Source organism: Oenanthe melanoleuca, chromosome 2 (assembly GCF_029582105.1).
Source record: "Oenanthe melanoleuca isolate GR-GAL-2019-014 chromosome 2, OMel1.0, whole genome shotgun sequence".
Taxonomy (NCBI): Eukaryota; Metazoa; Chordata; class Aves; order Passeriformes; family Muscicapidae; genus Oenanthe; species Oenanthe melanoleuca.
The window spans coordinates 16274873-16292896 of record NC_079335.1 but is presented as its reverse complement, the minus strand read 5'-3'; the positions used below and the strand labels follow the sequence as shown (position 1 = coordinate 16292896).

The 18024-nt window shown below is 32.4% G+C and overlaps 1 protein-coding gene across 3 annotated transcripts in view; it reads right to left on the bottom strand.

Moving 5' to 3' along the window:
• The window catches only part of CSMD3 (CUB and Sushi multiple domains 3), a 578246-nt gene that overhangs the window by 237053 nt on the left and 323169 nt on the right, over positions 1-18024 (bottom strand). For all 3 annotated transcript variants that reach the window (XM_056483904.1, XM_056483905.1, XM_056483906.1), the window contains 4 exons: positions 14485-14667; positions 12989-13315; positions 6242-6436; positions 2056-2194 (listed from right to left, as the gene is read on the bottom strand). In XM_056483904.1, coding sequence (XP_056339879.1) covers positions 2056-2194; positions 6242-6436; positions 12989-13315; positions 14485-14667 — 844 coding nt within the window. The remainder of the gene's footprint in view (positions 1-2055; positions 2195-6241; positions 6437-12988; positions 13316-14484; positions 14668-18024) is intronic.

Genomic DNA, 18024 nt, shown 5'->3' with positions numbered 1-18024 from the left:
TTTCTGAGGACAAAGCTGAAAGGCAAAGAACTGGGCAAAATATGAGAGGTTTTTTAATTATATAGGAAAGTAATTTGACTATAGTTTTAAAGTTGTGTATTTAAACAAAATTTCCTTTTCTGTTAAGAATGTGCAGCTGAAAATTTACAAGCAGAAGCAGCAGAACAAGGGTAGCCAAGACTGGAATGATTCTTTTAAAAGCCAATGCATAAATGACTCAGAAGGCAAATTTAAACTTTGTGAAAAATAATATTCTAAGTAAAAATATAACAGTAGTTTAAAAAATGCTTTCTTTCATTGCACTACAAAGTTTTATTTCATCATGTGATTTATAGAATAACTTTTTCTTTGCATCCAGACATGTAAGTATATATATATCTAAGTGCATCTGTGTCAGCATACATAGATGTATTTTTAGGTGTACTTCTGCACAGAGAACCATAAGAGTAAACTTTTATTGTGAGTAGGGCCTCTCTGGATTGCCACATGTGAGCAATATGCAGACCAGATCAATTTCTGACAAGTGACAAGAGTGTCAAAAATGAGCAGCAATGGGGAAAAAAGGTGTCATAAAGAGGATAGAAGCCTTTTCTGTCATCCAAAGAGACCACATCTTGTTCTTTTTGATCTTACTTACAATAGTAATAGAGGTTGTGCAATTTTATGACAAGGCATTAGTGTATTAAAACCAAAAAAATGTATGTAAGGGAGTGTCAGATTTAAAACTCAGGTACAAAGAAAGAAAATGCAGCTGGCATTTATATTTTTCAAATATAAAGATAAATGCTTTTTACTTTGAAATGACTGTGCACATCAAATGCATAGTTTAAATCAATTGCTGAAATCAAAATCAACTATTAGAAATTATAATTTTCTTTTCAAAAACAACAGAATTTTCAGCAGGAGGGAGTTATTATATTTTTATTGTATTCTAATTGGTAAAAGTTTGGTAAATCATTATTTCAAGTGATATACTAGTGATTTTGAAAGACTAGCTTTCATGTGATGATAAGGACAGAAAACAACTGAAATCTACATATTACCTGTCTTTTGATTCTTTGTATTGTTCCATCAAAACATTATTACAGTGTAAGATATAGTACTAAAAAAAGAGTTTTAAAAATCTTATCACAATGACAAATTTTGCAAAGCCATTATGAATTTCATCCCTTGCTAAAAACAACTTTTGAATTGTTTCAATTTGATCTTCTTTCTTTTGACCTTCTTCTAAGTCAATTGTGAGCCTAGTCAAAGCATGCTGCATAAATATCAGCTGAAAATTACTTGCATCATATTTGTACACTATAATTTTGATCAATGGCACTTTTTTACTGGACTGTCCTCCAATTTTTTTAATATTTACAATTAAAAATTATCTAATACAAATGAAGAATAGCATTCTTTATTGCATTTTTGTCTTGTTTTCTGATTAGGAGTTCAAATTAAATGCCAACATCTTGCTACCATGAGAAATGTAGGGTGCTCAGCACATTTCAATCCTTTGATTTAGGGACCTTAGTAACAGACATCAGTCTAGGAAAAACAGAATGCTGCAGTAATTTGGGGACACTGGAACTCCATCCTGAGAGCACACAGTCCTTTCAAAACAATGGCTCAGCTGATATGATAAATATTCAGAGTGGGGAAAATTATGACTGCATTTAATTTAGTTTTCATAGCTGATTCAGATTTTCAGAGTTGAATATTATGTGATTTTGAGAGAAAAAAGAGAACTTAGCAATTATAATTCATCATAGCAATATAGTTACAAGCAAATGAAACAGGCTAATATTTAAATATAGACAACATTTTTTACTGGGCTAGACAAGCTTAAATACAGGCAAGAGGGTAGAAATTTCAAAAGCTTTTTAGCACATCAAAGTAGAAATTACACTGAAGATAATCTGTGCTCTGAAGGAGTTTCTGAAAGTCATACGTTATAAAACAATTGCTTGATTTTAGATATAATGCAAACTAATGTTAAGATAAAGCTAATAACTCCTGCTTCTTGGTAAAAACTGGAAAACATTAAATAAGAAAAATATTAGCCAAGACCTTTCAAATGTAATTTTGATAGAGTGTCCAGGTTCAGCTTCTATCACCCACTCACAATTCAAGGAATCTTTATAATACCCTGGCCAGCCTGGAGAGAGGATTACTCCACTTGGAGATGAAAAATGCCCACCACATGGAGCTAAAAATGAAACAAAGAGAAAGGTAAATAATACAGATTTATTAGATGCAGTTCATATTTATCACTTACAATATAAGACAATTAGAATGAACAAATATTGAAAATCCAGTTCAGGAAGATGCAATCGTTTCAAAGCTGACTGGCTCTGGGGTGCTCAGAATTAGATAGAAATAACTGAGTTAAGACTTTAAGAAGATGAAATAAATTGTTCAATAATTCTGAAAAAGGTTTTTTTTCCTATTGTATTTCTACTTATGTGTATAATAGATTTTCTGCATTAAAGAATATAAACAAAACATAGTGTCTACAAAGTATCATTATTTTTGCTTTTAATTGTGGGCAGAAAGACTTGAAAAACTAAAGTTTCAGATATGTTTAAAGCTAGAAATCAGTGAACTGTTATTTTACCTTTGACATCACTGAATCCACTGTCATACCACATAAATTTTGATTGGCATGTTGGCAGTTCAAATTCCTCATCCATGAAAAAGACCTGCTTACTATTCTTACAAGATTATTTGGTATTTTTAATTGGAAAACACATATAAATATTGCAATATATACTTCTGCAAGCAGTACTCATGCAGAGGTGAAATATCACCTGCCTCAGCCTGCTCAACATCCTTGTCTTATCCATCCCAGGATACCACTGACCTTCTTTGCATTGGGACATATATTTAACTTGGTGTCCACCAGGACATCCAGGACCTTTTCCATTTAGGCAGAGAGCAGAAGCATGTTACTTTGCAGGAAGAAAACCATCAAGTTTCATAACACCATGGTTCTACTAAAAATAGTGTAAAATATATGACATTTTCTGACAAAAACGTGGCTATTTAATTATTTTCTGTTTGTGGTTATTTAATCTAGTAGAGCCTGCAAAACATTTTGGTTGCTCATTTTGACAAAGTAGAACAGTACATATCATTGTCTATATTATTCTGAACTTCTCCATTACAAAAAAAAAATATAATAATTTTGCTCTCTTTGACACAACTTGAAGTTAAAGACCATGAATTATTACACATTTGTCTGATCTTCATTTTTCTCAGGAGAATACCAAGGTCCTATACTAAAATGATGATTTGCTGTAAATAGGTTTGTTTTGGTTTGGGGTTTTTTTAGGACATAATGCTCCATCTTTCTCTATTTTTTTAGGGAAAACAAAGGGTTTCTAGAAGTTATAGAGTTCAGAATTCAATATGTTGCAAACACTTCTAAATATGAAGATATATACTTCTTTTTTTATGCACTGGTGCATTTAAAGTGGGCGTTTCTCACCTTTTATCTTAGTTTTTTTCATACTACCTTCAGTAAACAGTATGAGACAAACAATAAGTTATCTAAACTCATATTTATCTCAACAACCAGAAAGTTAACTCTAGAGCATAATATCTATATTTTATTGTATATAAGCACTTTTAAATGTTCATAATACATATGAATCCTATAAACTACAAATTATATTGACAAGAATAGGAACCAGATGGCCTTATTCTGAGCCAGTTACAATATAGCATTACAAAACTTGTACAAATTTCCATATTCTCACCAAATTTTCATGACACAGATTGCATTTAGAATACAAAAAGCTCCAAACCTCTATTGCAAAAAATATTCCTATGAACAGTGCATTAAAAATAATGCACACTTAAGATTGCCTAAATTTGTAATAGTTTCTCTATTTTATTTAGGATTGTTTTGCTGCTGGTTTTCCTTAAAGAAATGTTTCTTATCTGTCCTCTGATTATGGCTCTTGCAGATAAATATTTAATGGATTTTTTTTGTTTGACTTTTACCATTACATGCTGATTTCCTAAACTCAGGAGTACTTCCCTTCAGAATAGCTTCAGAATAGCTGAGCTACTGGGCTTATCTTAAAGAGCCTTGTTTTTTGGAAAATAAAACTCTCCAATCATCATGCCAAAGGATTGATTCCCTAACCTTTCTTACACTGATTTTAATCCCCTCTTCATTCTTATAGTCCTATTTGATGTTTGTCTGACAGATTAATATCCAATGTTCATGTGTTCAAAATGAAACTTTAGAAATATAACACAACTAGAGGTGGTCATCAAGCAGAATCTCTTTATCAAACACAGGCCTATGTCAAATAGTAAAAGACAATCATAGTCTGATCTAAGAAACCTTACAAAGTCATTTGTATTTATTTCTCTGTATGGCAAGGTGCAGGGGTTGAAACAGCAAATTTTTGTATGTGAGCATGAAAAACATCTTTAGGATAATAGGCTGTTCACAGAATCACTAAACATCTAAACATCTTGTAGATTCATAGTTTTAGAAATGTTTCTTAGAAGAGCTTATCACTAATGCTACAGAATGGCAGGATATTAAGCCTTACAGGAGTTATGCAGGAGGACCAAGGTTAGATCTTCAGCGTGGGTACAACACACAATATTAGAACAGATTATGGGAAAATCCTTCACACAACCCTCACACAGGAAAGATGAAAGGCATGAGGACAAGGAATCCCAAACTCAAAGTCTTCAGGGAGCAGCAAAAGCAGGTAAAGAAAAGCAGCCAGGAGCCAGGGATGGTCACTGGTGCACATGCACATAAAAACACCCTGAGTTTGTGCCTGCACAGACACACCCAGCTCCACCTGAGACAGCTGAACAGGACTGGATTGCTTACAGGAAAGGGGTTTGGTGGCAATGAAGTGACTGTCTGACCTGAGATAGAATCCTGAGCTGTGAGCAGGGCTGGGAGGAAGTCCCAGCAGAGGTTAGCCAGGACTGCCTGAAAAATGAGCATGTGGATGCTGTTTGTCTGCACCAGATTATTAAATAGCTCCCACCTGTATACTGTAATTCTGACATTTCTGAAGTGTAAGGAGCACTGCACAGCAGTCACATTCCTAGTCAGTATGTGGAGCTTATGCCTCTGACTTGATATTTATGACAATGAAATTATGAGGTGTATGAAGAGTTTTTATCAAAGAACTCTGTTTTACAGACAAATTTTTACATAGCCAGTAAAACTTCTGAACACATTAAGGGACAAAATTAAATTGTTAATTTACACATATTTTCATTTGTCTTCCAATTTTATCATAAATTTTATAAATATTATAAATAAAATATATATATATATATATATATATATATATATATATATATAAAATTTATATAAATATAAAAATTTGTATATACCTGTGTCTCAAACTTTAGGATTCTATTACATTTTCCACTCAGAGTCTCAGACCACCTGTGGATCAGGTTGTGCATGGACTGACACTTAAAAGTATTCCCAGTAATTTAAGATTTTAATGTGACATTGAAAAATGCAACTTTATATTTTATTAGCAGTGCTGTAAAGATCCATGAACGTCATAGTAAAGAAAAGGTATTATAGCCTATCTTATCTAGTGAAACTGACACACGTTATATCTATGAAACAATAATCATTCATCACAGAAAGTAAACATGGATGCAAAGCATATGGTAAACAGTCACACTAATGTATTAAAATTGTTCAAATTTTGTCAGAAAGGCAGTTACATAGTGAAAATAAGAACTAAACTGTTGTTTCAAGTAAAAGCTAACAAATTGGAGATCATATTATAATTGATTAATATTTTTTTAATCATTACAAACAGGTGAATTAATTTTCCCCTTTTAGGTACAAAGATCCTAGAATATAGACAATGAAGCAAATATATTTTAGTGTCAATTAGTATAAACAAGTCCAAGGAAATATGCATAACACTGTGGTTTCAGCTTGTAATGTATGGAAGTACTTAATTTCTGTTTAAAAAACCAAAAATAATTGCTAAGTGAGTCTTCTCCAGCCTAGAGTCACCGTGGATAGAAGAAACACAAGTACTGCAGAGAGCTAAAACATCTTAAACAGTTTTAAATACCATAGCCAAAGACCCAGAAGAGATCATCATTTCATTCTGATCTAATACTGTACCAGCAATAACAGCTTTGTGCTATTCATTTGCAAAAATCTCATCTTCATTTGGTGACAGCTTGAAATTATTATATCAAATTCTCCTGATTTAGAAAGAAATATTATACATACCTCCACACTTAGGAATAGGTCCACTCCACATTACTTTTCCATCCATTAGCATACAAGTGATTGTTTCAGTTCCTTGTGTTTTAATAAATCCCTCTTCACATATAACTGAAATTGAGCTCCCCAGCTGAAAGTTGTCACCAAAACGCCGAGCATTGATTGGCACTCCAGGGTCTGGGCACTCGTTGTGTCCAAATGCTTTTTAAGAGAAAAAAGAAAAGTGGTAGAGGACATAGACCTCTTGCAAGGAAGATGACATTTTAAAGATTTTGTTTGCTAGTAAGAACAAACAATTTATATTAGGAAACTGAAGGGAAAAATAAGAATCAAAAACTTGCTCAGCAGCAGAAAATGCAAAACTGTATAAATAATTGCTTAAAATATGAAGTTATACCAGCATGGATCTCAGCTTGGACAGCTTGTTGCTGGCAGATTTCAGCAATGGCTAAATTCTACTTTTCCAACAACATTCATCCTATTTAATGTTAAAATGGGACAGAATGTTCCTTCAGAAGGGCAGGTCAAGGATCTATGTATGATGCAAAAACTTTATGTAATTTCACCATCACACTATTTCAGCCATACTGACCTTTGTGGGCTTAATCCTACCACAGTTAATTTTGTTTCCTTTATTGAGAGCTGGTGAACAGTGACAAAAAGTGTTATGTTGGCCAAAGAAAGAAAACTTCAAACTTTTAACATTTCAAGTTTAGTTCTGGATAAATTGAAAAAAATAATTTCTCTATATACATGTAGATGCTATGACAAAAACTGTTCATATCTTTTTATTGCATAATATACATTACTTTTGAGAAGAAAGACCATCTTCTGACAGAAATGAGCAATGCCATATTTATAGAATTATCATTAAATGATATGAAGTAGTTATTGCATTTTGTTGTTTTATTGATGAAGAATAGTGTGTGTACATCTTGTATTTTTAAAATTTTGATTTTTCAGTGAGAAAAAATATCCACCTTCCTCATGTATGATGACTGCAAATTGTATCTTCATAAATATGTTTACATGTGGACACTTCAGAAAGGACTAAGTCCTAAAAAGATGATGTTCACTTTTTTCCCTTGCAGTTTTACTGATGGGTCTGCTAGACAAAGCATATACAAACCCCCTAATGATTATTTTTTTTTAAAGTAATATCTCAATAAATTAGTAGAAAGATTTCTCATAAGTTCCATTATGAAGGTATTTTAAATCATAAAAATATTTTTTATGAAAATAAATAAATAACAGACAAGAGCAAGCATTTATTTATTGACATTTTGATTTGGGCAATGCCATATATATTGGGAATAAAAATAGTTCTTTCATTGAATAATTGTTTACCACTCAAAGATGGCATAAAAAGTGATGCAATCCCATACTTTTTCAGAGTTACAAAAACTTTTCCAATTTTTTGTTCACAGTCATTACTTTTAGGGAAGGCATTGATTGTCTGTTTTTCTTACTACTTTCAGATAACCCAGAGATAGATTTTCAATATTCTTATCTATAAATGTAGATAAATGTTGACTCCAGGTTTAGCTTGGTTGTGTGTGACACCAGTTTATTAAGGTTGAAAAATCAATTCATTGCTCTATATTTCAGCTCAGGAACTGCTGCCACTGCTGCTCCTGTATGATCAATTTTACTGCATAGAATGATTTTGGGAGGCAAGATAGTGAAAGACAATTTGTCCCACCAATAGCAGTCACAGCTTAGCCTGGCTACAGTTACATTACTCAATGAGCAAAATTCCATCTCCTGAGACTTCTAAAAGCTTCATGGTGGAGCTGTAATATTAAATACTAGCCTTAGGCTGAAAAGAAAAAGAACACATGGGTATATCATTAATTAATATTTTACTAATCAACAGCCATTCAAGAAACCACAGAAAAAGTTCCTTATGAACTATTACACATAAAGGGGGATCCAGTTTTCCTGGCATTTATCCTCATCAACTACCATGACTGTACAGGCATATAAAGCAATATCTGGAAAAATGCCAGGAAATATTATCACAGATTAGGGAAATGGTGATATTCTGCTATTAATTCAGAAGGATATTAAAATATGTACTTTACATTAAAAACAAACAAACAAAAAAAACAACAGAAGGGAAGGAGCTTCAGAGATCTCATGAGATAGGAAGGCAGGTATGTAGCTAATCACAACTCATCTCATCTAAAGCCAGCTCTGGAAAGTCCTTTCAAATAGGGTTAGAAAGGAGTGGTCCACTGGTGCAGTTAATTGCTTTGGTGGATTGCCCTACCAAGAGTTTTGGCTGGTAAGTATAGCAATAACTTTGAAGTAAAAGTAGCATTTTCAGAAGAAAATATCAGAGAAAAAAAAACAAAAGTCATGGGAATATAAAATAATAACAATATATTTAATACCAAAAACTAATGTGAAAGACTATTTAAAGCTATGTTAAAAAGTGCCAGCTTATTCTGTACCATCACATGTAAGCTGACACTTCTTTCTAGTATGCTACACTGAAGAATTCTAGCTTGACAAGTTCTGAGGCTGAAAAAGTCTTAACAGGAGAGACTGGCAGGAAAAATATGCTGTGATACTGTAACACAGCAATAAACCACACTAAATCAGTTTTTAGATACAAACCCATCATCTGGGATTGTCCATGTCTTGGTCCACTGTGCTGAAACAACTCAAGTAACTAGGCTGACGTTAGAGGCCCATAGTTTGACCTTTGCCAGTCTGCTATTTAATTTATAAGGTTTTTGCTAGCACAATTAAACAGCTATAGTGAAAACAGTAAAAAAAAAATATCTACATAACAAGAAACAGCAGGTCTAAGCTTATTCAGAGATATTTGCCCAGTACTTCCTATATCCCAATCAACGAGGAACAGCTCAAAGAATTCCACAGCTAGCATAAATCAAGCAATCTGGAAGATGCTCTCCACCTCAAAATACTCATCCACCTCAGCCCAAAGGAAGATTAGCATGAGTCTGGTTTGTGGAATGCCCATTGAGAACTTATTGAGTTTCCTCTGCATGAACTCCTTTGTCACAGAAAGTAAATATGATCCTCTGTCACATGGCTTCAGCTGTCACGCTGAACTTCAGTGTCCATTTTGTCTGCTCTAACCTAAGCTAGGAAATCTAGACTGAAGCAAAGAGACAATATAAATTTATTGCTTGTTATTTATGTGATTGTATTCAATATTCAATTATTCAATTCAACATAGTTGTGCAGCTCTGTTCTCCATAATTAAAGATACAAAGTGGGAAGCATTCATACAGGAGTCACAAATATGATAAAAGGCTCATACTTTCCCTTGAACTGAGTAGTTTAATGCTTATAGTTTATTACAGGAAGGATTAGGGGATGGCTGACTTTAAAGATATCTTCACATGGACCAGAAATATCAACAGCTCTTGAGTTTGGGATATAAAGGGGAAACAATAAATCAGGTGTAAGTATGTATTTCCATAGCAGCTTAAACCAGTGCAGTTTTAGGTTGTTGTGTCCCTGAAACATTCTTCTGCCTCCTTTTCCAAGCAGAAAATCACAGCCTTTTGAGTTCCTATTCTTTTGCTTATTGGAACATTCTCTGTATCATCCATTTTCAAGTCACATATTTCTATGATCTAGTCTCAAAATTTAACTAAATAGGAAATCTTTGTTAGATTTACTGTAATAGCTCAAAGATGACACATTTGAAATCTAATTTTTGCTTAATTCCAACAAAAGCTAGATTTATGTTCAATTTTACTGGAAGGAGAGCAATTATCTGAGACCACACATGTTTCTGTAATAAAAATAAATAGGGCATTAAAATAGTTTCTGATAAATCCATTAAATAATCAGTTCATGTAATAGTAACTCAGTTTTATTCTTCTCCATTCTACACCTCAAAAATATCAATGAAGTTATTTACTAGCCTACTATCTTATTAGAAAAGATTGATCAAGAGATACTGTTTCTGTGATGTACTGTTTCTATCCTTGAAGGGGCAAAAAGAGACTGATAGCTTTGGAATATATCAATTGGAGTGTTAGCAGAAAACAGATATTTTTAATTAACTTTGGGTTTACAAACACTAAGACAGAATGAAATTCTATTCACTCCTTTTTATCATCAATTTTGCCTTTTATTTAATATAGAAGGTTTACTTCTGTAATTTATCAGATTGCAGCTGTCTTTACTGAAGAAATAGTAGAGATTATTTGGATATACTGCTGTTTTAGTAAGATTTTAGCTACAGAGTTTAACAAAGAGCTTAACAATTTGCACAAACACACCCCTGAAAAGAAAAATATAAATATATTAAACTGTTCAAATGTGTAAAACGTTTTAAATTCTTTTCAGAGTTATTAGTTTCATTATACAACTGGTAAAAGTTAATGTTGGATTTTTATTTCTTTTTAAAATTTGAATTTTATCACTTTATACTATTGGTGCATAATGTAAATGACATGATCAAATTACTACATGCCCAAAGAAGTCTGCAAATTTTTTAAAGAAGCAGAATTTATCTGATAAGTATATTTCTGTGCCCCTGAAATGTTAAATCTGAAGTATTGGCAGTGTTTAAAGAATTAATTCATTTCAAAATGTGAACTAAATATAACAAGCATTCCATGCTAACCTTCTTTATCTTTCATTTTTACTATAAATTCAACAATAATTGACTTATATTTATCTCTAGTTGTGCAAAATGGGATGAATTGAGAAAATCCAATTATACTCAGCCCTTATTTTATTCTAGAAGATTACCTTAGACCCTCCAATTACTGATTTTGATTTTTTCATTACTAGATTTAGGCTTGACAGCATTGAGTGCACCACAATGGAAATTTAAAGTAAAGAGAACTGTTATAAACATTAAAAGTACATGAGACAAAAGAAAATAAAGAGCAAATGTTAAAATTTCTGCAAAGAAACATGGGTTCAATATCTGATTTTCATTATAACTGACTTTATATTTCAGAAGCTCTGGATAACCCCTGACTTTCCAATATTTAGTTATGGTACTGAGATATGTAGCTACCAGTCAAAGGTGAATGGGCAATGATGACTTATACCTATAAAAACCAATAAGAAGATACCACATGTTCTTCATGCTTACATTCTACATTTGTGACAAACAGTCTGAACTGAGAGCTGAAATACAAGACAATATCAGAAAAATAATCTAGTGTCAGTTTATCTCTTTCTTATTTAGACAGCAAAGTTTAATGTAGGTCTTTATAAATAATTCTCTGAAAGACTGACAACCTTAACCAAAACAAAAATCAAAAGAGAATAAATAAAGATGGAGAGGTGAAAGATGATGCGAGAAAAGTAAACAGCTGCAGGGGCATTCAGTCCTTGAAAATTTATGAAAATAATGTTAACTTAACATTCAGTTATGAAAAATGTGAAGTCTGGGTCTCTCAATTACCAACCTCTCTCATTTCCTTTTTGATTTAAGGGCTAGTTTATGTTTTTAGAGTAAAAAAAAAACAAAACGTAAGCACCACAGTATTTTCTTTCATACAGTCCAGCAGGTTACACATTTCTCATACAGTCCAGCAGATAACACAGGCAGGGAGAGATCTGTTCTCCTTCAAATCATGCTGTTGTTGTCTCTTACATCTCAAGCAAGCCTCTGGAATTATATATACTCTCAGATGTTAGGGAGAAAGACAGGAATGGGACAAATTACATATGACATCACATTTTGGAAATATCAAAATATGTATTGTCTTTTGCTTTTTTTTTTTTCCTATCTGTTGACATTGAAAACTCTGCTACCCCTATCATCAGAAAGAAAGAAAAAGAAAGAAAAAGAAAGAAATCCAGATACCCAGATGTGAGGGGATTGATGGGGTGGAGAAACTCTGGTTGAAGGGTATGATGAACCCCCTACTGGATGCTCTCTTATTCCCATCAATCTCTACACATAGCAGCAAGTCTAATAATTCAGGATACTGCTGTATTGGCAAAATCCAATTTTGCATATGTTCCCAGGAAAGTCTCATAGTGTATTTTGCAATTATTCATGCTGTGGCCTTGCATCACCATGTCTGCACTAGCTGGGAATATATCCTGTCTGGATTTTAGTGTGGAATAAATACCAAATCACTTGGTACCAATGCAAGGTAGGCAGATCTTCATATGTGTTTAAGAAGAAATGTAACAGTTTTGGCAGTAAAAATGTGAATAAGTGCTGATGGTATTTAGTACTGGAGAAGATATTTGATATTACCTTCAATTATTATTATGTAGTCAGTAAGTAAGGAAAGTAAAACAGAAAAAAAAGAAAAAAGACAAGTCTATTGTGGTTTGACTGATCAAAGACCTCCTATGGCTGCTCACTTAACTACAGTGACTAGGAGCTAGCAAAGATTGCAGCCAGCAGCTCTAGGATGTTACATATGTTCACATATAAGTTTTCAAGAAAAACAGTTTTATACAGGCAGTGATGGTGATTAATATATTATGTGGCACAAATTGCCTTGTCAGCAAATTTAGTAAAGTCCTATTACACAATTTTGAACTGGTCTGATTTGTCAGTCTGCCAAACACTCCTACTACAATGATCTCTAAAGCCATAAATGAGAAAAATGAGTATTTTCATCCCTAGCACAGTATTTGATCAATAATCCAAACACTTATATTTGGAATTTCTAGGTATATAAGATTTAAGGTGCATTATCACAGCATCATTTTTAAATACTTATGCCTATCTCCCAGACTGAAAACAAACCCTCCCCACCTCTGCCCCAAAATACAATTACTCACTGTTGTAAGTGATGTTAAATCCACGTCCTGACATTGAATGGTCAGCTTGAAATTCCAGACGTAAAATATGACCATTACTGGTAAGATGGGAAGGAACTTCAGCCCCAGTAAATGTTCCAATTATGGGGGAATCTACAGAGTTGCCATCTTTAACTGCAAGGAAGTCAAACTGAGATTCCAAGTCAAAGTCATTAAAGGAGAGATGAATTCGGCTCCCAGGGTCTGAAATTATTGTCCAGATACAGTTTAGATTATTCCCATATCCCTCTGGATAATCAGGTGAAAGAACTGTTCCCATCGGTGCAGTGAAATTGGAAAGACAAGGAACTGCCAAAAGAGGGATAGATAAATTAGATAATAGAATAAAACACTTCAACAAGGACTGTTTTTGTGCTAAGTTTTTGCAAAAAATCTTAAAACTTGCTGAGTACTTTAACAGAATAATTTGTTATTTGTGGTGATATGTGAATCTGGAAAGAAGGTTGATTTTTCAATTTTCATATTTCCTTCCTCTTAATAAAACTACCTCCCAAAAAGAGCCCACAAGAAATACAGAACACGTGTGTTGCATTAGAAATCCATGGCAGCCCCTGCAATTTACCCTTGATAACAATCACTTGACACCACTTATTTTCTCTTGTAGAAAACTATTTAGATGAGCAGCCCTCCCACTGAGCACATTAAAGGGGCAGAAAGTCAATAGTGCCCTTATCACTTGTTGTTGACACAGAGGCCCAAGAAATTAAGAAGCCTCAAAGAGACAAGATATGTTTTGTTGTTATCAGGATAATGTATTATATTCAATAAATTCAGTTAAGCCATATTAAAATGAGTTGCAGAGATGAAAGCAAATGATTGCACTCTGAATATATTTGATCCATACTATTTTAGTGGAAAAGTTAAGAAAGGTGCTTCCACAAATACATATCACAACATTGTATATGCCTATGCTATTTAATGCAACTTATGCTATATAATGCAAATGTTTTCACTACACTATATAATGGAACAAGAAGAGAGCTATAAATATTTATGATAATTTAAGTGCTAATAGGTATTTATATAAAATTTATCTTTATATAAAATACGTGGAGGAAATGTAAATAATTTGACCTCTTGATTTCAATTCAGTGATTTCTAATCTGAGGAAATATATTAATTTATAAGACTAGCTATCAAAATTGTACCATACATATTTTACATAATAACATCCACAGAATCCTACCAAAACCTACCAATAATAATCCACTACATCAAAGCACATAAAGAAAATTGCTTTAAGAGTTGGTATAAGAGAAAAAATATGTTTCAGCAGTTTTAGAACCTGTTCCTTGGGCATGTACATTAGGCAAACCTGCCAAGAAAAAGTAAGTCTATTCTGTCAGGAAAGCTTTAGACATTTTACTAAGTCTGAAATCAATCACACAAATAATTACCTATAAGTAAAGCTTATCAAATGCCTTATAAATAATAAGAAGAAAATATTTGGTACATACAAATACAGATTGGTATGTTTGCAGACCACTGGTTGTTTTCTTGGCAAATGATAGATTTCTCTCCAATTAATTCAAATCCAAACTGACACTCAAACCTTAACACATCACGATTAGAAAATCCGTCCCCTTCTCTAATACCATACAATGGTGTTCCAGGATCCCCACAGCTTTCCTTTTCAATTTCTGTTGAAATAAATAAGGAATTTATTTATAGAAGAATAAAACAAACTTGCTGCATGCATATGCTGACACATAGAAAATTCTAAGCAAATTGAAATAATCTGTGTAAAAACAGTTGTCAAAATGCACCACTGAGTCTGAATCTCTATCCCACCTTCTTAGGGAGGAAATTCTACATAAGGAATCCCACCAAGAGAAATGAGTGAGAGGTTGTGTTGGGCTTAGTTGGCTACAGTTAAACCATTACAAGGGATTTGAAAAATGAAAACTCTTTGTGTTTATGAATTAATTGAAAATTTAAATGATACGAGGAAAGGTATTTCTACCCTATTTTATTTCATGAATTTTTAAACAATAATATTATTAAGTAAAATGCTGCTAGAACAGGAACTCTTGAAACTAGAAACAGAGACCAGCTCCTCAATGTGCAAGCACTGTCCATGTTGCAATACAGTTCAAACTGAGGTACCAATGACATGGCAAATAAAGGAGTGGTGGCACCAAAAGAATTCCCCACAGTAAAAAAGAGGCTAGACATAAATATATATACAAATTTATATGCACATACATTATGTAAACATATGCAAACAATAATTTCTCTGTAGTCAAATACCATTTTTCCTCAGTAGCCTTAACTGCAAGGTTGAATAGTTACTATTTCTACAAATATTAGTGCTATGACATTCTCTCATGCTGGATCCTGTTTTGAACTTTCACAGGCATGGAAGGATCTTCAAAAAATTTACATGTAATGACAGCAACAAATATCCCTGTACCATAGTTTGAGGTTTTCTCTTTAAAGGTCTTGCAGCCTTTTATTTTTTTTTCACATTTCCATATATGATAGAGTGCAAGGAAAAAAAATAGTATTTTGATTTTAACTCAAACAATTTTTCTAGGGCAATATTTTTAGCAGCCTACACTTGATTTCTCAGAGGTTTCAGATATTAAGGTTCTAAATACAATTAAATTTGTGAAAAGAAACAAATAAAGAACATTCCATTTTACCAAAACCTGAAAAAGAGTTGAAGATTATTTTTAAAAATATTCCACAGAGTTTTGAAAGGCTTTATTATTCTGTTTGGATAAAGAAAACTCAAAAAGAACAAAAGAAAACCATCTAATAAAAAGCTCAAAAAGCCATGAACACTTCTTATTGGTTTATTTGTATTTTTTTCCAAACAGTTTTAGGAAAGGATTGATATAATTTATTATTATAAAAGGATAAAACCAAGCTCAAATTATCCTGAGATCACAGACCTCAAAAGAAATGTTACAGCTTTCCTGAAGAAACAACATAAGCTATCCCAAAGAACACACAAACTCAGTCTCCTGCCTTCAATTTTTGTGGGGCTTTTAATGTCAAACCTACAGAACTGTTCAGTGTTTTACTGCCAAAAAATACAAAGTTTTCCTAGGTTGTCCTGGTAGATTAATACTATTCTAAGTGTCTAATTAATTTCATATTTCATTTGGGAAAAAAATATGTCCTATAAACAGATGTATTCTATAAACTAGTTCTCCACCAAGTGACTATGTCATGTAGCTTACTGCAGTTTTCTCAAATAGTATGGATTAGGCAGTAAATTTATTTATACCTACTTCAATTTATTCTCTTTTGGGGCTTCTATTCTGATGTAGCCAGGCAAGAGTTTCCATAATTTTTCTCAAATTTGAAGAGGTACATAGCTGACCAAAGCTGTCCCTATTTGGACTTAAAGAAACTAGTTCTACATTCAAAAAATAATTAGGCAGTGTAAAATAATTTACAGGAGCTAGTTGAAAAAAATATGTGATTGACTGGTGTATTTGAGAGATTACATCCATAGCCTTAGACTGAATTTGCTTTCATGAACAAAATCAAGTTGAAGAAAATGTAGTATAAATAATGGATTTAAATTAATTAAACCATCCTTAAACCCCATTTGTATTAATTTAAATTTATACCAAATATTTCCTTAATCACTTTTAAAACTTTCCTGACTGCATTGCTTACAACACTTTTATACACTTTTGTATTGGCATTAGTTCATTTCTGAATTTGAAACAGATTATTGCTCTTGTTACTTAGGTTTCCACAGGAACAGAAATTATAGGGTTTGATTTTCTGTTTTGTTCGGATTTTGTTGCTGTTTAGTTTGTTTGGTTTTTTTTATTTTTTTTTTTTTTATTTTTTTTTTTTTTATATTTATTTATTTATTTATTTGAAGTGGAAATACTTCTCATATTTTCTTAGAGAATGTCAATAACTTCCTTTAAAACAGAGAGGAAAAATCCAAGCTGCTTCCTGGGCTTTTTTCAGATAATCACATTTTAAATAGCATGATTTTAGGAATGTGTATTAATGTTTATTTGAATTCATATGTATTTTAATTCAATAAGGAGTAAATTAAATTCACATTTTTTACTGCTAGTTCTACTACTTGTGTTTCAGTTTCCCTGCACTACATATATTGTTTCAAAAAGTCCTAAGCAGGGAAGTTCAGAGCCTGACAGAGCCTCTCTTCTTGATAAACTCATACTAGTCCCTCATCCTAAATAACTCATTCACAATAAATAGAAATAATTTACTGTTGTTTTACGATTGGCAGAAAAACAGTAAATTTTCAGACAGATTACTTATTAATGCCATAATTGAAACTATAAAAACCTCACAACTATAAAATTGTAAATTTCAGTATGAGACACCAAATAGTGAGGTGAAAGAGAAAGCATATGGGCTACTCTTCTGGAACATAACTTGAACACCTGTCAACAAAACTGAGACCACTAAGAGACCACTGCTTAGTGCATTTGTTGGACTAAAATATTACAATGGCCTCTTTCAGATAATGCAGATGTAAAAAGAAAGTGCAATTCACAGCAGAAATTGTTATAGAGTACATTTTAGTGGAACATTACTTCTGTATTATATTAGTGTAAGCATTTAGAAAAAGTTTATTATATATATATATATAGCTATAGCTATATATGTATAGCTATATGTATAGCTACCTTGAAAAGTCAAAAGTAAATTTATTGGTTAAGCACATTTTTGTATTTTATTTTACATTTTCATTTCACTTTGTAGCTTTATGTATTGATTTTTGTTCTCTTTTATGATTCGTTCTGCTTTTTGAGATTTGCACTTCATGTTAGCTGAAATGAGATGGCTAGGATGTATATTTGTTTTCCTGTGATACAAAAGTATTGCTGTTTGTGCCTAAGGGAAAAAATAACACCTTATGCTAATATTATTTCAGGTATTATTTCCTTTGTAGCCTTATAAAAAGGGAAAAACAACCTCTACCCATAAATAAAATTTGTTAAATATGTTAAAAATGAGTCAGGCATGTTCTTTTGTTTTTTAAGGTTTTTGAG